Here is a 23,199-nt window from a genome sequence, read left to right on the forward strand (position 1 = left end):
GCTACTTTAATACACGCAGATTTAAATGTTTCCTTGGTCTCAAAGGGAGAATGACCAAAACAATCAGTATCTGCCATCAGCCAAGTTCCTATTTTTTTCCCCCCACAATCAGTGCATCCCTATGATTTACTTTACATTCTTACACATGCTTTTACCTTCTTCAGGTAAAATTTTTCATGTCAGACACTCTTTGAGCTTGTTTATTTTGTGCTTCCTCGCAGGTATGAGCATTTCTTACAGGACCTCATTGCCAACACAAGTTCAGACCACCCTGAGTTTGGGCAGCTTTCGAGTAAGTGTCTTTTCAGTCCTCTTTTGCTACCTCAGTAATATTTGACTGCATTACAATTGAAATATCTATTTTACATACCCACTATGGTCTTCCTCTTTCATCCAATTAATATTTTAATTTTTTATTTATAATTTAATTTATTTTATTTTATTATTATTAGTTTTTTTTTATTTTATTTTTTAAATTTCACTCGCTGCAACCAAAAACGAAACAAAAAAATTATTGAAAAAAAAAAACCTCTATGGCTGGGGGGGTTATATCACCATTCAAAAATATGTTCACCCAACTCGATACATTTCTTCCTGTGTGTGACAAACACTTTGGAGAGCCGGAGAAATAAGCCAAGCGGGTCAATTCGAACTTTTAAGGCTTGTCCTTCAACAGTTAGCTAAGACTGCTTCATCAAAAGACAGGCCTTCTTATCTTTATCTGAAGAACAAAGAAGAAAGCTATCTTTCCCTTTTATTCTTCGTTTGTTGTAATTGTCAGGGAATAACTTGACTAGTGGGGAAATTAAAAAAAAAAAGAGAGGGCTCAATATGTATCTAACTTCTAGTTTGATGTGGGTTTTGACATAATTAATTCGTTATGGATCAGAGGATATTAAGGGAGAGCTATATTAATAAATACAATTTCAACATCAACAGGAATCTTCATAATGACTAATTTCACTTGTCAAATAAACAGAAATCTGACTCAAGTGCAAATGTACACAAGGAATTATTTATGTGTATCAATTAAAATCTCATTGCTGGTGTGCTGCCTTTGCTTACAAATTAAATCCGCTTCTGACTCTTAAGATGAAGGTACATATCTTGCTGTGCCCCCCTTTTCCCCTCCTCTTCTCATTAGAGATCCCTCTTTTGAATCCCACTGTTTTTTTATTGGGGGGTTTGTATGCATTTGTATGTGTATGGCAAAATTTCCTGTAGTCAGCCTGGTTGTTTTGAAAGGGGAATTATTTAAAAAAAGAAATCAAGACAAATTATAATGTATCTGATTAAGCAAACTAGCAAAGAGAATCACAAGAGGCTTTGTTGTTGTTGTTTTCTCTTGTTGTTTCACTCTGTCTGTTTGCTTTTCTTTGTTTCTTTTTTCCCTCAAGCATTCCTTTCCCTCTCTCAGTGCATTGAGGCTGGATTTAATTGTTGTAATTGCAGTGCTTCAGGAGTTTTCATCAGCCCACTTTAACGTGACACTGAAATGCCTGACTTTGCTCTAAACGCAACCAGGTCTGACCAGACTGGAAGAAACTTTCAGAATTTTAACGTTAAAAGTTAACTGGCCTTGTCCTGTGATCCGGCATAATCTAAATGGAGAATAAATGGAATAAAGAGCAGTGAAAAGTGCAAGATGTGTTTGGAATGTCTAATGACCTAGATGTTTTATTAAACTCCCTACCAGCCCAGAACTCAGTCTGAGAATACAGTAATTAGTTGTATTTTTTCATAGAGGAGACAATGGGAAACGTTCCGAACACTTATAACAAAGGGATAAAGTTTTACATGGATGCCTTGTTTGGTTTACATTTGAATTGTTGTGAAGTTAAGTGAGCCAATTACGGCAACTTGTCAACACCAAAGTAACCGTGATCTGAGTCTCACTGCTCGGAAATAAGCAGGAAATTTTAGCATGAAATTCAAATCCATCTTATTTCGTTATTTTGAAGGTATAATTGATAAATTGTTCATGGCACTTATTACGACTTACACACAGTAATTGGGCGTGTTTCTAGCTTTGTTATTTGCTTATTTGTTTTGTAGCACATATCTCAAAGCTTTGTACAAGTAAGTAAGGTCAATTGTGAAAGAATTTTTTATACGTAAATAAATATGGGATCGTCTATTTCACTTAAAATGACTGGTAAGTCATCCGTTTGATGTTAGTCATAGTCATAGTGAACTTTATTGTCAATCTTCTATGCAACAGTACATTACACAGTGACTGAAATTGCGTTTCCCCAGACTCCAAATGTGCAGAAAGCTAAAATTGACACGTAACTAAGACATAAACTAAAATATACACTAAAGAGAAAAATTTACACTAAAGATAAAAATTTATACATAAACTAGCATATGACATAAAGTGCAGATAAATGTCATATACTAGTTTATGTATAAATTTTTATCTTTAGTGTATAATTTTAGTTTGTCTTAGTTACGTGTCAATTTTGTTATGTTCTCTTGATTGACTCATTAGGGTGGGTTATTGGTCCTCAGTAAATTCTGTGAAAACCTGTTTAAGCCACACTGCGTTCCCAGAGAAGCTCTGCTGTCTGAGAGCAGGTCGAGCGTATATACTCCGCATATTGCTTCTGCTTCTCCTGTACATTTCTCAGTCATGGTTTGTATTTATTCTGTGTTTGTTTGAAGTACAACTGAATACATACGCTTAATGTGTGAAGATCTAACAAAGATAGTATCTGCTCTGCTTTGAAAGCTGGGCTCGAATGCAAGACTATTTAACCTGTATGAGAAAAGGGAAAGATGTTTGGCTAGTGGCCACTTAAATGTCTGACTGAGTAAAGACACCAAGATTAGGACAATGTACAGCTTTGCCAAGCTACGGTGCTTCTCCTTATTAAAAAGAGGTGCATGCATAATATTCAGGTGGAACCTTTTAATTTTTATCCAGTGGGGGTTGCCTCTTTTAACAAATGTAGCTGTTGGCGAATCAGATTAGCCTATTATTGTTATTTCAGTAAATAACTAGATAACTGTGAGTGGAAAATAAGATCAGTGTTTGGTGTGAGGCAACCCTTTTACAATAAGTTTCCTCTGTACTTAGTTTTTCCAAGTACTTGGCAGAAGAACTTTCCTCTGTTCTGATGTGAATACTGAATTGTATTAAAGGGGACATATTATGCAAAACTCACTTTTTGCGGGTCTTTGTGTTCATATTTGAGCCTTTACTGTTCCTTTTAACACTCCAAGCGCGAAAAAAACCCATCCATCCATTTTCTGTAGGTCAGTAGAAAGACTTTGGTGTCAAGAAAAAAATGCTGCTGTGAGCCATTTGGATGGCTCCCTTATTGTGACGTCACAATAGGGGAATTTGCATTAACCTGTCGAGTCCCCACCCGCTCCCCATCCTCTACATTAGTTGAAGATCCGCCATCGTGTATCGAGCATCGAGCATCGAGCATGCGAGCGCAATGGCTACGAAGGAAAATCACACATGAAGTGTTGTGTTGTTGGCTGCACCTGTGGTGCGTTTCTGGAGACCCAGGTGTCCAGCAGCAGCTCCAGTCTCTGCCGGTGATACCTCCCGGTGGTTTTCACAGCCACGAACAGGTCAGCCTGTGTGAGCTGCTCCACCGCGCCGGGCCGCTCACCGCTCTCCTCTCCCGGGCGAGCCGCCTGAAATAAGTTGAGAAAACATCCGCGCCCCCTGCAGCCGGCAGCTCCTTCTGGTGTCCGCCAGTGAGCACGAGCATCCCGTGGAGCGAGGCTTCTACATAAAAACTACATAAAAATGCTGATGTTAAAAGTGTGTTTGCACAACAAATGTTATGGCACTTTCATTCATATGGCAGCACATTTAAAATAAAACTAAATGCTAAAAGCTATACACTACTTTTGAATTAATTTTTGGATTTTGCGTACAAATGCGATTAATCGTGATTAATCAGGGAAATCATGGGATTAATTAGATTAAAAATTTTAACCGTGGCCCAGCCCTAAGATAATCGCATTAATTTCAGGCCAATTGTTTGTACTCAAGCAGTTGAAATGATGGTGCTTGAGAAAATCTCTTTACATCCACTTATCAAGGAAAATCTAATTCTTTGATGAGTTTTCAGGTGGGCATATGTAGTGTGTGGCCTGCTCACCAAAGACAAAGAGAGATTGGATGAACAAATGTGCTGCATGCAGCTCTACAGCAAAAGAAGACGTTCTGATTTTGGATTGAAAAAAAAATGACTAAATAAATGATTACCATTAACAGTTTGTGAAGATAATGCAAGTTTACTCTCAAGCCCCTTTCACATATCCCTTTTCAAGCCAGGACTGATGTGCCCTCGTGGCACATTGACTCATGTGTAAAAGCACAGAGGCGGAACGGGGATCAAAGTTGATCTGCCGCTGATACGGCAAGTGAGGTGTTAAGTGAGGCAAAACGATCTTGCCTCCTGTGGACTTGCACACATCAAGCTGGCATCTCAAAATGCTCCACACTAACCAACAGTGCTGTCACCACTCATAATGTCACCGCTAATACTGAACGCTGCGTTGATATGAGGAGGAACAGCAGTGGTTTAACGAGGATGTCTCTTTTTTTTTTTTTCCTCACAGCTACCATTGCCCCTCCCTGAGATCCACTCAGTCTCCCCCGCATGCATTCAGTCCTCTTCCCCGCTACCAACTCAAACAATGCTTTGCAGTAATAAATAGGCATTTATATGGCCAGAAACATTAGCTATTGTAACATTTGTTTTTTGCTGATGGACAGCCTGTTTCATTTATTAATGGAGCAACTGAAAATGTTTAACGCATATCACAGAGATGGACATGAATTCAGTTTCGATCTAACGTAGAAATATATTTTTTCTTACCCAGTCCAATTTTCCAGTATAAGAAACAACCTTTCTATTTTTTTGTTACAGCCACATCTTTCTGACTTCAGCAAGTTTGATATGTGTCCTCATTCTTCACAAGAAAGCTTATGTAGGTGTTGGGTGGCCACGGCCCAAGGCTAACAGACTACCTCGTGCAGAATCATAGAGAATAGAATAGAATAGAAAAATACTTTATTCATCATGTGTAATTAGGTTTGTCATCAACCACCCGTGGCAGAGAGAGAGGCCCACGCCCACAACGTACTGGTGTGATCCCTAATCTGATGCACACATGAACAGGGCTGAGCAATTTTATCGATACTGCGATATATGTCAATATTTCGTTTCCAGATAAAGTATCAACTTTTTTTTTTTAGTAGTAACGTTTTTTTTTTGGTTCTTTTTGTTGTTTTTTTTTTTAAAGGGACACTGTGTAATTTCTTCCCCCATCTAGTGGTGCAATTTTATTTTGCAAATTCGAATGAATTTGCTCTCTAGCGCCTCGCGTTTTCAAATGTGCATTGCAACTTGTTGAACTACGGCAGGCGTTATGTGTCAAGATTCTCTTTTTCGCTTTTTTGGCGTAGAGGATCCCTTCTCCTGTGGCGTGGCATAACTATGGTCTTCCATTGCGAACAAAAGAGCAGGCCGTTCAGGCTGCTTTATACCAGAGAATGTCTAATGGCGTAGACTGGCTCTGTTTATACCTGCGTGCAAACGTGACGTCAAAATCATGTCATTTCCGCTTGCAGGCCTGGCGTTGGGGAAAACGCAATTCGAAGTGCTTTATGTCCCTCGCGGCACTTCGTCGTTTTTCATAGACCGGAAGGACATGGCAGCCTCCGTAGATTGCCCGCTCTATGTAGATACAGACAAGTGATTTTTCACTCAGGAGGATAATTAAGATTGTTGACAGAGATAATTTTACACCAATGAGGACTAATTTATGAATGAATGTTGATTTGAGCTAATAAATGACTTAATATATTACACAGTGTCCCTTTAAAATTTTTTTGTTTAATTTTTAAATATATATATTTTTTTTTAAAGTAAACTTTATTTAAAAGTCAGACGTTACAATTTGTGAAAACACAGAACATTAAGGTAATACATAAAATGCCAGGGGGTCACATTATACAAAACAGTGATAAATTAGTTCAGAAAAATGTTGTATAAAGTGCATAGCTCTCATGTTTGTGACATGTTTGTTTGTTTCTGTTTGTCTGGCTGTGTTGTCCTTCTGGTTCAAAAGTTGGACCACCAGTCCAATCAGCGACGATTCATTTTAATTCACACTGTCCCTTTTTTTCCCCCCAGAAAATGATGTAAGTGTATCGAATTGTATCGTTGGCTGAATATCGTATCGCTGGCTGAATATTGTGTATCGTATCGTATCGTATCGTGAGATTAGTGCATCGCTACAGCCCTACACATGAACGGCAAAAATCAAGAACATTGTCCAAAAGACTTGCAATTTCAAGGAGAACCACCTTGGTCCAGCCTATGTTTGCCCCAACACAACCCAGAAGTTGGCAAAACTCTGGGCACTTGTTCCACCACAACTGCACACTTAGAAGAGGGCCTCCTCTACAATGTTCATGATTGGGTTGATAAAAAAGAATTTGATAATATCTTTAAGCCTATGTTGTATTTATAAAGTGTAATACATTGTTATTAATTTTTTTGACCGGGCCACGCAACTTCAAAGTTGATCTCTCCCAGTAATTGCACATCATGTCCATTCCTATTTTCCTGAATGTTCACTGATGCATGTCAGTGTTTTAGTGTTCAATACAAAACACTTTGTGAAACAGTTTATTCTAACACAGTCACATGCTGCTGTTGATTTATGTTTCTTAGTTTTATACTGCATCCATTTTCTATACCCGCTTATTCCAATTTAGGGTAGCAGGGGGGGCTGGCCTATTTTAGGGGGTCATTGGGCGAGAGGCAAGGTACACCCTGGTCAGGTCGCCAGTCCATCACTGGGCCACACAGAGAAAAATGACACACAACCATGCACACTCACTCCTAAGGACAAATTAGAGTCACCAGTGAACCTAACATGCATGTTTTTGGGTGGTGGGAGGAAGCCGGAGTACCCGGAGAGAACCCACGGATACATGGGGAGAACATGCAAACTCCACACAGAAGGGCCCCAGCCGGGAATCATAGTCTGTCATTATTAAGTGATAAATATTTGTGTCGATAACTTGTTAGTGTTTCTTGTGCAGTTAGCCAAATTGTCTTGACTTTGTTCCAAACTCCTTCAACAAAATCCCCTTTGGTTAATTACTGATGAATCAGCAAAACTGATACATACCTCTGTCTTGTGTCGATCACAACTAAGCCACCGACCCTCTGCTTTGTGTTTTCACTTCAACATGTATGAGTGGATGGTTGTTTGGTCATTTTCAAACATTTATACAATATGGAGACGAATTCTGAAACTGCCCCAAAAACACCCATCTGGATGTTGATAGTTTTCATTTTATCCATTTATTTTTTTCCTATTGTTGTGCACTTTTTTTACCACCTGATGCTCCACACATACCTCCCATGTTGCTATGCCTCTTTCAAGTTAAAGGCTTTGTTCTTGCCTGTGCAAATCTCAGAGAAATACATTTCCAGGCATTGCTTTGTCAGATCAAAGTCCATGTCAGCAGAAGTGTACGGAATCTCATTCAGAAAGGTGCACTTGGAAGCGGTGTTTGGTATCTATATTCATAGTTTTGCAAACATTTATGCGTAACTGAAGTTCCGTTTACAAAACAGTTTTCTACGTTTTAATTTGCATCTGTCAGCTGAGTTTTGTCGTGTTATAAATTTGTTTTCAGTCTAAAAACTTTGTCTTTCATGTCTGTGCATTCGGTTTTACACTTTTACAAGAACCTAACACCTTATCTGTACCCACATCCTCCCTGTCATACCTCCATGTCACCGTTCGTCTCAGTCATGGCTCTTAACAGCCTCTACCCCATATCAGGACACACTGAGACCTCACCTGCCTCCCCATTCAGCCTATGTGTCTCCGGCAGTCAGGTGAAGATGCAGCTGAAGAGACTGAACAAGGCTGCGGGTCCAGATGGTGTCGGCTACAGGGTCTTGAAGATCTGTGCAGAACAGCTATGTGATATTCTACAGCATCTCTTCAACTTTAACCCGAGTCAGGAGAAAATGCTAGTGCTGTGGTAGACATCCTGCCTTGATATTGTACCTCATGCATCTGCATTCACTGACTACAGACCAGTTGCCCTAACATAACATATCATGAAATTTCTAGAGAGACTGTTGTTGGCACACCTAAATAAGCAAGTCAAAACCCAGTCAGGACCCAGTAAAGTTAATTTATCATACCGGGCTTTGTGTTGAAGATCCCATCATCTACCAGCTTCAGCGAGCCCACTATCATCTGGACAAAGCAGGCAGCACGGTGAGGATCATGTTATTTGATTTCTCCACTGCTTTTAATTAGGGCTGGGCGAGTTAACTCATTTGTTATTCAACGCCGATAAATATTTTATCGCGCATTAACGCATGTTTATTTTTTGGGGGGGGGGGCTTTTGTGCCTTTAATGGATAGGAAAGTTCAGACAGACAGGAAGCAGGGGGCAGAGAGAGGGGGAACGACACGCAGCACAGGGCTGTCCGATGCGACTCGAACCGGGGCCAGCTGCAGCGAGGACTATAGCCTCTTGGATAGTGGAGCGAAGCTTCTACATAAAAACTACATAAAAATGCTGATGTTAAAAGTGTGTTTGCACAACAAATGTTATGGCACTTTCATTCATATGGTAGTACATTTAAAATAAAACTAAATGCTAAAAGCTATACACTACTTTTGCGTACAAATGCGATTAATCAGGGAAATTATGTGATTAATTAGTTTAAAAATTTGAATCATTGACCAGCCCTACTTTTAATACAATTCAGTCTGCCCTGTTGTGTGAGAAGCTCTCAAAATCCAGGTTGGTGCCTCGTCAAACCACCTGGATTATTGACTACCTGACAGACCACAGTTTGTGAGCCTAAAGCCTGGTTTATAGTTGGTAACGCAAGACGCAACGCAAGACGCAACGCAAGACGCAACGCAAGCCCTTGCGCGGTTGCAAGCCCCCCCTTGCTTTCTTGCGTGTGTCACCTCAATTTTCTAAACTTCACGCAAGACGCAAGCAGGGCTATAGAGTAGCCACTCTGGACGCGAGCACAAGCCACTATCTACATCACATCTGGCGGCGTGTTCATCTTCTGGTTTCATCCCCTAATAAAAGACCGCTGTTTTCAAACGCCAAGGTAGAAAGCGAAGAAGAAGAAGAAGCATGAATCCCATAGACATAATATATAATGTCTATGATGAATCCACTCGAAGAGAGACTTGCCGAAGAGGTCCTGGCGGTGAATTTCCTTTCATCGTAGTAGGCTTGTCATTGAAAAAACCCGCTGCTCCACCTACTGTCCTGGCGGTGAATCGGCATGCAGCACACGCAACCGCCGACAAAGCAAAATGAAGCATAAACGTCTCGAGCCATTAACACAAGCGCAAGGGCAGTTAAAAGAAGTATAACTCAGCCTTAAAGGGTTGTGTGTCTGAGATGGTGGAGCGCCACAGGTCACTGTACTCTCACCATTTCTTTTCACTGAGTGTAAGAGTGTCTGGCCCCATGACATTAGTTCTTTTTTGCTCCCTGGGTTGAGTGGAAGGATCTTTGCATTGACTTGCCTCCCACAGGGTGGGAGTGGTATCTGTGGAATTTGGTGGCTTGATGAACACTTCAGACTCTTTATCACGTTCTTGATCCTTCGCTAAACTGCTTTAGCCAGGTCCACTGCTGTCCTCCTGTTACAGGCTGCTACTGCAGAGAAGTGCAGTTTTCATGTGGTGGGGGAGTGTGGCTGGTCTGATTTAAAAAAAAATGTTTAGGTTGGTGGCAAGTGTCAGAGTAACATTCATGTTAATAGCAGGATGCAAGTTTCCCAAGCAGAATATAGCATTATGACAAGGTGAACAGGACCACTCCCTTTACCTGTCAGCGGTTTTAAGAGTGGTTTTTAAGAGTGTATGTATATGCAGTCAAATTGTTTTAACAAAATTCCACATTCTGTGAGAAGTAATGCTTGATTACGAATTCAGTGTTCTTCACTACAACAAAAGGCCATTTTACCTTTCAACAAGCTTGCATCTTGTTTGGCTATTCTGGAAACATGCTCCAGTTGCTGTTGTTCTTCTGCTCTGGTCAGGTCATATTTAATCCCCCCCCCCATCCCCAGTGGTTGAAACACATTGTCATTACAAACTGAAGCCTGAGCTCTGCATTATTGAAATGCTCTTGACATTACTGCTAAGTACCACCAATGTTAGCAGATAAACCAGAAAATAATCACCATCACTGTTAGATTATCAGCCCAGTCAGCAATGGTTTGATGTGGTATACACTTTAGAGGGAAAAAAGTTTATCTAAAGAATTAACTGCCCTTGTCCAAAAAAAGGGGGAAAGAGCAGAGGCACTCTGAGATTTGTGAAATATAAAAAAGCCTTTAATATAGCATGGCAAGTAGGTTTAAAAACACAAGGGCCTACGCGTTGCGGCCATATTGGCCTTCATCAGGGCATAGACAAAGAAAATAAGTCAAAGCTTAAAATGTTACCCATAGGTGTCAAAGTGGGTGGAGTCTTCCTATCTCATCACACCATGTGACAAGTGAACACTTGCAGTAATTGGCTGTATAACTAATAACAATTACTGATGAGAGAGAGAGAGAAGACAATAAATTTCAAAAAGGGGAGAGGGGGAAAAAAACCAACAAAAAAACAATAAACTAGAAAGAGACAACAACACACAAGTCAAATGCATACAGTATTTCATAGGAAAAGGGAAAAGTCACATTCCTCATTTAGGCCCGGTAAAGAGGCTGGCTTCAGCTTACTGATCCAAAAGGTTTCTCTCTGGAGGAGGCTTCTCAGATGGTCTCCACCTCTAAAGGCTGAGTTATACTTCTTTTAACTGCCCTTGCGCTTGCGTCTTGCGCGTATGTTAATGGCTCGAGACGTTTATACTTCATTTTGCTTTGTCGGCGCTTGCGTGTGCTGTGTGGCGATTCACCGCCAGGACAGGAGGTGGAGTAGCGGGTTTTTTCAATGACAAGCCTACTATGATGAAAGCAAATTCACCGCCAGGACCTCTTCGAGTGGATTCATGCTTCTTCTTCTTGTAAATAGCCGGTATTTTGTCAGATTTTCAACACCTTGGGGGTCTAAACGACTACTTTCTCGCCTCAAAATGTTTCAAATGTTGCTAAAGTTATATATTTACAGAGTTTATAGCTTAAGCGAAATCAGCTTTTCAGGCTGGCTGATTTGGGCTCGGACAGGAGTGAAGTGCACTGTGTGTAAACGCTCTGCATACTGTCAGATCGATGAGTGTATGTATGTGCAGTCAAATTGTTTTAACAAAATTCCACATTCTGTGAGAGAACCTTTCAACAAGCTTGCATCTTGTTTGGCTACTCTGGAAACATGCTCCAGTTGCTGTTGTTCTTCTGCTCTGGTCAGGTCATATTTAATCCCCCCCCCCCATCCCCAGTGGTTGAAACACATTGTCATTACAAACTGAAGCCTGAGCTCTGCATTATTGAAATGCTCTTGACATTACTGCTAAGTACCACCAATGTTAGCAGATAAACCAGAAAATAATCACCATCACTGTTAGATTATCAGCCCAGTCAGCAATGGTTTGATGTGGTATACACTTTATAGGGAAAAAAGTTTATCTAAAGAATTAACTGCGCTTGTTGAGGTTAGCTGTTTTTTTTTAATATCATAGACTGACAACTCAGCTTATTTGAAAGCAACCAGCGCATTATAGGCTACAGGGCCTCTGTGGTGGAGAGCAGTATTCCACTAATTGGCATGATCATGGTTAGGCGCCCCTACTCATACATTCAAGAGACTGCCCTTCTCAGCAGACCATCATACCTCATCAAGACCCTTTGAATATTTTAATTTTGTACAGCTATTTAAAGTTGTTTGCAGGGGCACTGATGAAATCCAGCAAAAATTAGGCCCCGATGCTGAGCGAGCCTACAAAAACAAACAACTGTATCGAAACCACTTCAATGAATTGTCTGTATGCATGTGCAGCACTAGGTGGGTTTCAAGTGACTCTGTTACCCCCAAGCCAATGTTTCTTTATGGAATACTTTTTGTTTTGTTTTGTTTACAAGTCGCTTTTTCAAATTTCCATTGAGGTCAGATTTGGACAAGTGGGTTGAATTGTCGAGGGATGCTTCAGAGCTGATTGCTTTCATCCCTGGCTTCCCCCATTGTCTGCTGAACCCTACATTGCTCCCAACGCATTCATCATTGTGTAAGTGGGTGTATGATTTAGGGTTGTCCAAAAAAATCAGTCGTCGGATGCTAATTGATAATAAAACCTGGTATGGAATTAGATATTAATTTTAAACAATTTGACACGCATTTCTCCATCTTTGCAGCTTCTGCTGACTGACAACTTCATCAGCAGATGGAATACCATTTTTGTGCTGCTGCTCCTATTTTTAGTTGAGACCACTAATTGTTTCAAGAAGACAAAATTTGTCTGAAGCTGCTTGTTAAAAAAAAACTTTAATTATATTCACCTATACTTAATTAATTCAGTGCGGTCCATTCACAACACAAATCAATCCCATTTCTGACAAATGTGTAATAGCTCTATTCATATAATGCCTGTTCATGAAAAAATAGCCTAAGTAAGGAAACCATCAGATTGTGCCGAACCTTCACTGTGATTCAATTCCCTGTCCTGAGCATGCATAAGCCAATGGGCAATGGTGAAGAGGAGAACTCCCTATTTAAAGGTAAAGTACTTTAGCAGAATCAAACATTAGCCCCTTTCACACTGCGACCCGCTACCTTAGCGGGTCCAAATTGCACCTTCGACCCGCGTCGAGCAATGTGAACGCTTGGCGTGTTGGTGACCCGTGTCGCCTGAAGCCGAGTTCAGGGGGCGTTGCCTAGTGGCAGAGCGTCACACGAAACACATAAAATGCTGGGCGTGTACAATGACGTAGGCACAAGCCATGCGTCGGAGGTAGGGTTAAATACACCTTGAGGACTCGTTTTTGCAATTGTATATGCAGTTCATGGAGATGTTATTTTACGGGATGTGGATGGTTACAACTTGGGATGCCGCCAAAGAACATAAGCGGAGAATACAAGAGCATAGTCCCCGAAATGTGGCGGTAAATAACGTCCTCTGCTCGGAGGCTGAGGAGCTCGCGGACCTCCTTGTCTCCCCAGTTGGCCATATTAAAAAATGTCTCGAACTTGATGTAGGCTAAAACAGAGTAAAACTTGTCCTCACTCGTCGCTGTTGTTCTGAATCAGCTGTCCATTCTGTCTTTTAAACTCCTTACGTCACGCCACGCCCACGTCCAACCCGAGTCGATTGCGTTCACACCAAACTCGGCTCGGCAAAAAGACTAGGGTCCGACGCGGGTCGAAAGGCGAGTCGAGTTGACGCGGCAGCCCGGGTCGGCAGTGTGAACGCAACATCGGACACGCTAAATTCGCGAATTAAACGCGGGTTATTCCTCAGTCTGAAAGGAGCTTAAGAAAGATAGACCAGCTGCCTTGAACAGCTGGGGGGTGATGGGTCAAAACAGAGGCTCAAATAAGCACAAAAACACTAAGTGCTACAAGTGCAGATAAGTAAAAAGTGCTGAGAACTGAGTGAGGAAGGTGCATCATATAAGATTCACTGCAGCTTAGGCCTTAAGCATAAAAAATAAAAGGAATGATTCATCCGCATATGTGACAGCCCTACCTGTAAGATTAAAGAAGCAAAGTTTTATGCCTCATCTTGAAGGTAGAGAAGGGTGTATTCCTCCCAAATAAGGAACTGGTTGCACAAGAGAGGAGCCTGAAACCTAAATTCTACTCTTGAAAACTGTACAAACCCCAAGTGAACCTATAGTATCAGAGTGTAGTTGGTAAAATATGTAGCCATATGGTCTCTAAGAGACTTATAAGGGAGTAGAAGTGTTTTTAATTATATACTCGATTTTACAGGAAGCCAGTGAAGAGAAGCTAGAATTGGAGAAATGTAATTACTCTAGGTAATTCTCGTGAAAAAAATAAGGTTGGTGAATATTCTCCAGGTTTTCTGGGTTCTCAGAGAATATTTGGGACAGCACAATAACAAGGATTTTCAGTTGTCCAATTTTGAAGTCACTAATGTATGGATTAGTTTTTTTGTCAGAATGTTTCTACTTTTAACAATATTACGCGGGTGAAAGAAGGTGGTTCAAAGGATTTGTTTTAATTGTGAGTCAAAGGACTGACCCTGGTCAAAAATAACATCAAGGTTCCTCATGGTAGTACTGAAAGACAGAAGCAGAAAATTACGAGTCATCACGGCCTTTATGTCATGAAAACATACTTGTAGTCTGACCAGCTTGAATGGTTTTATCTAGATTCCTTGACAAATACAACTTTGTGTCATCTGTATAGAAATGTAAAATTTTCCTTTAGGCAAGGCAAGTTTATTTGTATAGCACAATTCAACAACAAGGCGATTCAAAGTGCTTTACAGATACATTAAAACAGTAGAAATAAAAAGCATTATTTAAATTTTAAACAAAAAAGAAAGAAATAAGAACAAAAGATAAAATCAGTAGTTAAAATGTGATTTAAGTTTTGAAACTCAAGCTTCAGATTTGGGATTTAGGGATGAATAAAGTATTTTTAAATTAAGTTTTATCTTATTGGAATTGACAATTGTGCTGTGTTTCTTATGATATTGCCTTACATAAAGTTGAAAGTATTTGTCCAAGCCTTATGTGCTTGAGGAACTCCACTATTTATCCTGGGTCTAGTGGTAAGTCTGATTTGAAGATGGCCACTATCCCTCCTCCTCCTCAGCTTGTGGTATGAGAAATGATAAGTTTCAGATAGCTAGAGTTGACTCAATAAAACATGATCCTCTTGTTGCAGTAGCATTTCTGTAAAAGAAAATGAATAAAATTGACCTTTATTTGTCCCACAAGGGGAAATGATGATCATCAATCAAATCATTTAATGACAGACTGGCAGAGGTCTAATGTTTAATAAATCATATGAATACTTTATTAGATTGTTGCAGCTTATTAGTAATAAGAATAGTATGCTACTGCCCCAACAGATGGGTGCAAAAGAAAATTACACCCTCCACCACAGTCGTTTTGTTCTTCAATTTGAGAAAATTGTAAGATATCCAGGTCCTGTGGTCACGAATGCTGTTTGAGAGGGTTTGAACAGACAGTTTGGTGGTGACGTGGTGCTGAGTATCCTTTGCAAAGCAGTGGATGTTTTGGTCATTCTTGTTGTTATTGCCCAAGAGAAAACATGAGGATATTCTGAGTAATACGGTTTGAGTAAGGGCTACTATTGGTGACATATTTTGTCATCCTCAGGGGTGGGCAGAGTGTGTGCCGAAGCGTAAATAGCAAATAACATCCATAATTTCGAACCACCTCCAAGCTTCTTAAGCTTAATGCGACACTGGCTCGCGGTCCGGTTGAAACCACTCTCTGCCATTTTTGCGGCAATCAGCTGGAAAACTTTTTCGTTTCGCACAGCGCCATCGAGCTCCCGCTGCCCAGCCTCCTCACCACCAACGGAGAGCAGAGCCTGGAACCGGTCCTGTGTGCTAGGTACCCCAAGCAGAAGGGTTACAAAAATGGTAACGGTACGGTCACGGAGCGGTACGCTTTCGTGGTAATGGAAACACTGAAATAAGCGAACCGTTCCGACCCGACCCGTACCGGACTGCATAGTGGAAACATGCCATTAGTGAGTTTCTGTGTCGCAACAAGTGTACAGCTAAAGAAGCATGTGAATATGGAGAAGAGGAAACGTGAAGAGCTGGACCAAGGATAGCCCTAAATTGGTTCCTCTCGCTTTCAACTTTTGCCCACTTGTGAAAAAATAAAACGCAGTTAGCGTATTTTTTAGAAGTACAATGAGACAGAATCTACTAATGTAGCTCTCCTCAACCTGATATTTCCCATTTAACCAGTCTTCTTCTGGGTCACTTCATGGCCTGTTCGCCCTGGAGTCCGATGGCGGTCACAGTTAGATAATGATGTGACCAAACCTTTACATTTAAATCAGCTAATCTAATTAAATTAGTGGCAAACAGGAAAGTCTTACGGTTTGATTTCAAAGAATTCAAAGGTTTTGAAGGTTTGACTTGCCTAAGGACAGAAAACAGACCTTTTCCTGATGGCCTGAGATGACCATACCAGACCAGAAGATGTGAGATGCACTTTGGCCCCACACCTATTTAAATCTTTACAAACCAACAGCAGTATTTTTTTTAAATGAACTCCTTGATGGACTGGAAGCTAGTGGGGAGACCTCAGGACTGCAGGGATATGATTCATTTTTCAGGACTCGAGCAGCAGCTTTCTGAATCCGCTTCGGCTGTCTGATCAATCTTTTAGGCAGACCAGTGAATACACTGTTACAGTAATCAAGCCTATTGAATATAAATGCATGGAGCAGCTTTTCTAAAACACTTTGACACAATAGTCCTTTGATCCTTGAAATATTCTTCAGGTGATACTAGGCCGACTTAGTCCACGATAACACCGAGATTTCTGGCTTGGTTTGTGTCGTGTTTTTAATATTCAAGACTGAAAATTCCCGATTTTTATTATCACTCTTTGTTGACTCCAAAGACAATGACCTCTCTCTGTTCCATTCCAATTGAGTAGGAATCCAGTACAGTGACTTAAAGGGTGATGAGACCTCATTGATGCTGCTTCTAAGAGTAAAGTTTCTACCCAAACGCACCTGGAAAGTCCGCTAGTTAAACTCTGGAGATATCCAGAGCACAAAGCTGTCGCTCAAAAAATTCACTAGCCAATCTCAACGAAGACTTCCACCAACCCTCCTGAGACATTTGTGCCAGAGCTGCGAGCAAAATTCAGGTAGCTCAAAAGAGAAGGGCTGTCAGTGCAACTGTAAAGATCAAAAGTGTGATCCGTTAGAATGGAGTAGGTGGATCTGATTACTAAAGCATGTATTGTCAAACCAATGAAAGACAACGCCTTATACAATTACATAAACTTTATTTTTGAAAAAACTCTAGTAGGACACTATTTTGTTGGTTTTCCCTTCATTTTGTCACCCTTAGTTTTTTTTTTTTTTTTTTTTTAAATCGAATAACTCCATTACGAATGTTTAACATGTTTTTGATGTTTTAGGGGCTGTAGCTGCAGTGTGCGAGGTGTCCCAGCGTATCCAGGAGAATACACGGTGCCACGAGAACCACCTGCAGCTTTGCCGAGTGCAAAAACTGCTGAAAGGGCGAAAAACAAGGGTGTCGGCTGCAGGTTAGACCCTATGATCACATATTCTTTTTATGTGCTTCATGAATTGCCTCCCATCTCCTTTCTATATCTGTTGCCTCATGTCCTTTGACTCAAAAGAGGAGGGAAAAACTAGACACACTAACACACACATACAGCTCACGTAGCTAAGGGGCAGCTAGCTAATCTACTATAGCTACTCAATAAACTAACGAATTATTGGTCGTTCTGTGGAAACGTAAAATATTTTGCACATCTCATCAGCATAAATTGAGCTGACCGTTTGTGAGGAAATGTTAATACCTTCTATCTATCTGGCTTTTCTGTTATTCATGTATTTCCCCTCCTCTGTTGTGGTTCTTCCTGTACTTGTCGACCGGTGGCTCTTTTCTTTTTTGCCACTCCCCCTCTGGTTGTTTGTCTCCAGAGAGTCGAGCCTTATTGTTGCGCAGCTTGCCCTGCCAATTTCCCCCAGGACCAATTAGAGTCCAGCTTCATCTCATGGACCAGAAGATAAAAAGGAAGCCTGTGTGTGTTTGTGAGTGTATGTGTGTGTGTGTGTTTGTTTGCTTGCTTGGGATATGCAGGCTTATTTTTTGGGGTGTAAGTGTTTGTGTAGGCTGAGAGCTGAAGGATGAATAGCAGCTCATCTCTAATGCCAGTGTGCGAAGTTTCAAACACTTCCTCTCATCTAAGTTCTCAAGCCCGCGCAAGTCTGTGGGCTCCCTTTTTTTTTTTTTTGCCAATAAAGCTCTAGTCCCACCAGGCAGATTTAAGAGTTGAAGCAGCACCTCCCCACCCTGCAACCTCATGCCGACCCATTATTCTTCCTCCCCACCATCATCACCTCTAATGTGGGGAAAAGACGAGCTCTGCCTTTTACAGATGAGAAGCAGTGGAGCCCCTCGAACATATTAAGTAGCTCTGTAGGACGAGAGGGGGGCAATTGTGAGAGACAAAGCCTGAATCAATGGGACATGGATACAGTAGACGGGCAGGCTTTCCGCTCCTGGCTGTAGCTTGAATTTAAAACAAAAACGTCTCACGTTTTTCATTATGTTTCACACGGATTTGATCTATTTATTTTTGTCCCAGTTCATGTACTGCCATGAGTGTTGTTCATTTTTTTTTTTCTGTACGAGTTTCTTCTGAGGCATCTGGAGCTTAACGGAACTATTTTACTGAACTTTAGATGAAAAGAATTAATAGGAATCTCAATACAAATCATGAATCATTGCCACTTTGGACTTTGTATTTTTGTGAAATTATATTAGTTGTTATTTCAACATACTGACATAGAACGTATCAAGACATAATAATAATAATAATTTAAAAAAAAAAGGTCTTGAAATGAGTTAAATGCTCTGATGAACACACTGGAAAAAATCAAAATCTTTGTATATTTTTCTCATTGAGTATCTCATTACACTTGATATAAGACACAATTGCCTAACAAGTACCATTTCAGCCAGATATAGAGACTTGTTTTAATACAATACAATCTTGAATATCTTGTTAAGTGAAAAAGTCTTGTTTCATATTTCATATGAAACAAGCTTTTTTTTTCATTTGAAGAGGTTTTTAAGCTAATTTCAAGATCACTTTTATCTCAAAAGTCCCAAATATCACATCTTATTTCAAGAAATCTTGACAAGCCGATTGTCACTAGTTCCATTGGCAGATTTCTTTGCTTATTTCAAGCAAAAACGTCTCGTATTTGTTGTTTTTCTTACTTATTTTTGGAGGGGCATTTTTTTCAGTGTTCGATTAGGTTAAGGTAGCCATTGGCTAATGTTTGTTAAAGTTAAATTAATTCTTCTTATTATTGATGTCTACTAAAATGTGTCCGTTTCACTACACTGATGGTGGCCCTATGTCCTTAGGCAACCATTTACTTATCAAGAATGTACATTGTAATGGCTTGTATGCCTATTTATTATCATACGTTTTATGTAATATTATATGGTGAAATTAATCAACTGAATGATATCCAAAACGAATTTAAAGTTTTGATTCGTCTGACGACCAAACAGAGCTTTGGCCCAGAGAGGGCAGATGTCTTTATGGATCATGTTCACACATGACTTCTTCTTTGCATGATAGAGCTTTAACCTGCATTTGTGGATGGTGAAGGGAACTGTGCTCACAGTGATTTGTGGAAGTGTTCCTGAGCCCATGCGGTGATTTCCATTACAGAATAATGCCTGTTTTTAAAGCAGTGTCGCCTCAGGAGCTGAAGATCACGGGTATCCAGTATTGATTTTTTTCCGTGTATCTCTTGGGCACAGACATGTCTCTAGATTTTTGGAATTTTCCGGATGAAATGATGTACTTTTAACAATATTCAAAGTCTTTGTAATTTCATATTGAAGATTATTCTGGAATTCTTCCAAAATTTGGAGAAGCCTTTTTTTTGTTGCTGAATCCTTTCACATCTTCCCTTATGGGAATTTCTGCCTCTTTAAGATGCGCTTTTTGTATCCAATAATGCTACTGACCTGCTGTCAATTAAACTAACTGCTTGCAACATGTTCCTTTAGCCGTTTCTTTTTAGTACCACTTACTTTTCCAGCCTTTTGCTGTCTCTGTCTGAACTTTTTAAAGATATATTGCTCAAATATTGACATTTTTCAGTGGCTTCTTTTGTCCGGTCAGCATGTTTGTCTGTTTGTTTATTCATTTTAGAAATAAAAAAAAGAATTGATAGTTTTGAAATGAAGAATTTTCTAGGCATGGCTACATTCACACTGCAGGCAAAAGTGGCCCAAATCTGACTTCTTTTTTTTTTTGCCCATTTGTGACCCATATCTGATTTATTTATTTTTTCTTTTCCTTTTCTTTTTTTTTTTTATGACAAACTGAACAACACAGATCAGATTTTTTTTCAAATCAGACCCAGACAACCTTCATATGTGGTCCGAAATTATAGAATAGAATAAAATGCCCTTTATTGTCATATACTATGTACAACGAAATTGGAGAGCTTATCCTGTGCTCAGTGCAAAACAATTAAAGTAAGGCAACTCAATGTGCTTTACATAAAGACAAGGCATTTAAAAGAACAGCATAAAGCAGCATAAAAACAAGCAATTTAAAGAGAAAAAAAATAGAATAAAAATTAAAGCACAGTTAAAAGCAATCAAAGAAGAGGGGAAAAAGAAAAATATAAACTCAACCATAAGCACACCGAAAGAGAAATGTTTTAACCTGGATTTAAAAGTGCTTACAGTTGGGGCTGATTAGTAAAAAAAAAAAAAACAAGTAAAATTTTTTTTTTTTTTTAAAGTGCAGATGTGCACAATAATAATATAACAGTAAAAGTATTTCAAGAGTATTGCACACAGTGTTCAGTGAGAACTGTAGCAGCAGTTTTCATGTAACTGTACATATGATTTAGTTCAGGGTGTTGATGGCTTTAGGAAAGAAACTGTTTCTCAGTCTGTTTGTCTACCAGACGGCAACAGCTCAAACAGCTGAGAACTGGGATGGGAACTGTCCTTGGTGATGTTGCGAGCTCTGCTGTGGCACCGGGTGGAGTAGATGTTGTCCAATCAGGGAGGGGAGAGGACGGCCAACTATCCTGTGCTGCTTTGGCTGTCCTCTGAAGCCTCGCTCTGTCAGCCTCAGTGCAGCAGCTTACTGTCCAGATTGTTCCTCCTGATGACTCTCAGGAGGTGTAGACGCTGCTGAGTCTTCTTTATGACAGCTGTGGTGAGGTCATCAGGGATCTGGACTCCCAGGAATCTGAACGTGTGGCCTCTCTCCACACGCTCGCCGTTGATGTAGAGGGGAAGCGGCTCGGCTCTGTTGCTCCTGAAGTCCATGATGATCTTCTTTTGTTTTTGCTGTGTTCAGTGCCAGGTTGTTGTCTGAACACCAGGTCGAGAGCCTCTGCACCTCCTCTCTGTAGGCTGACTCATCTCCCCTCGAAATCAAGTACTCCATGATGTAATTGAGAAGATACAAATCTGATGATTTTTAAAGCAACCTCAGTCTGAACGGTCATGTCGTATTTCCTCCGACGGCTGAAATGTTTACTCATACGACACAGACACAACCGGCACGTGTTTAAGAAGTTAAACTTAAACGTTGTCTCCTTTGTCTGCGGCGCTCTGCTCTCCTTCCTTCATGAAACGAAGAAGTATCGCCTGCGCTCGATCCTGACTCTCTCTAGCTGTGTTCGAAACCGCATACTTCTCCTACTACTCCTACTAACTTTAACTTTTTTTAAAGTTCCCGGATGCATACTAGATTCGCCGAAATGTTGGGCATGCATCATGAGATTACTACTCATACTCAAACTACCCAGGATGCAACGTAACGTGACGTCGCCGATCGTCATTTCCTGTCAAAACGGCAGTTTCAAGTTAGCTACAACGAGGGTAGGTTCACTTCCTGTTTTCAAAACAAAACCACCAATTGTATCGTAATGGCTTTCCCTATGATAAAAGGCAACGGGTATTTTATTTTGTGAAATAACCGGAAGTGCGTTGCTCACTGCGGCTAGCTTTAGTAGCGCCGAATTCGTCGGAACAAAATTGTAAATAGCCGGTATTTTGGCAGGTTTTCAACACGTTGGGGATCTAAACGACTACTTTCTCGCCTGAAAATGTTTCAAATGTTGCTAAAGCTTACAGAGTTCAGAGCTTAAGTGAAATCAGCTTCAGGCCGGCTGATTTCGGCTCGGGTTGGAGCGAAATGCATTGTGGGTAAACGCTCTGGATACTGTCTGATCGATGATTATGCCGTATGCAAGTATGTAGTATGTAGTAAGCGGTTTCGAACACAGCCTTTTTTTTGTGTGACGCCCGATGTGATCGTCCATGATTAATATCACCATCATGCAGACCATGAACACGGTGGCCTCCCCGCTCTCCATATTAGCTTCTTTGTGGTGTTTTTTTCTTCTCTCCTTACTTTTCGCAGGTTTTGTTTTGTGGTTGAATGTGGAGCTAAAGTAACACGTCACTGTCGCAAACGGTTGCGTCGCATCAGTCCCTATCAGGTCCCGACTCATTCGATGTGCGAATGCAGACTGAAACAGTTCCCCTGGGGAAGGACAGTTATCAGAACGAAATTCGAGGAGGACCGTTCTTAGAACGGCTCTGTCCGAATGCGGCTATTACGTCTTCTTCTGCCCATGCGGGCCACTTCAGGGCCGTAGACTGTTCACACTAGAGTCTGATGGCGGTCACATTCAAATGATAATGTGAACAAACCAGTTGTATCTTGTTACCTCCCAGGTCTACCATATATCTGTCAAGAATGTTGAGGCTGAGAGGGATCTGTTGTCGTTATGGCCCTTGTGTTTTATTCAAAGTTCTCCTAACTGAGAAGTGACTCTAAGATCATGAGTTGCATTTCAGTGACTACATGTTCAGAAGGTTGTACAAGGCTCAAACAGGGTTGAGTTTAACTATAATTTAATAGAACGATCACAGCCACTGCTCTAATATCCGTGCAACACCTGAAGGAATCGTCATATGTCTCATGACTGTTTTTTTTTTTAGATTTTGGACCCAAGGCATTTTAAAACCAATCTGACCACTGCTTGGCCTCACCACTTAATCTCAGTGGAGTTGTCTGGTGCTGCAAATGTCCTCTCTGAGCCCCAGAGGCACAGCTCCTGTCACTCAGGCTAACTACAATCACGGGCTACAAGCTGGGGCAATTACAAAAATTATGTTTGACATGGGATGAATTTTCATCTTATCTATCCAAATGTCAGCTTCTTGCTTATTAGCCATTATCATACTGCTGCCACTCATATTGAAGAGATGAGCTTTCCTCAGCAGCTCCATCCCAGCATGATTACCCCCCGCTGAGTCCATCTTGCACTTTATTTGGTCTTTTTTGTTGCCTTCAAACAGCCCTCATTTATTCAGCGTAGCTTAGAAAGTTTAATTATTTTTGTTTTCAACTGTTCTGCAGTTTGATACGGGAAAAAAAGCTTCTTTGCTTGGCTTTTAATGTCGATTAAAAACCTGCGTTGTTGCTC

The 23,199-nt window shown here is 40.6% G+C and overlaps 1 protein-coding gene across 2 annotated transcripts in view; it reads left to right on the top strand.

The window, feature by feature from the left end:
* Positions 1–23,199, top strand: part of arhgef39 (Rho guanine nucleotide exchange factor (GEF) 39) — an 81,406-nt gene that overhangs the window by 35,427 nt on the left and 22,780 nt on the right. For both annotated transcript variants that reach the window (XM_075472544.1, XM_075472545.1), the window contains exons 6-7: positions 222–292; positions 17,097–17,225. In XM_075472544.1, coding sequence (XP_075328659.1) covers positions 222–292; positions 17,097–17,225 — 200 coding nt within the window. The remainder of the gene's footprint in view (positions 1–221; positions 293–17,096; positions 17,226–23,199) is intronic.

The sequence above is a fragment of the Odontesthes bonariensis genome, chromosome 8 (assembly GCF_027942865.1).
Source record: "Odontesthes bonariensis isolate fOdoBon6 chromosome 8, fOdoBon6.hap1, whole genome shotgun sequence".
Classification (NCBI taxonomy): Eukaryota; Metazoa; Chordata; class Actinopteri; order Atheriniformes; family Atherinopsidae; genus Odontesthes; species Odontesthes bonariensis.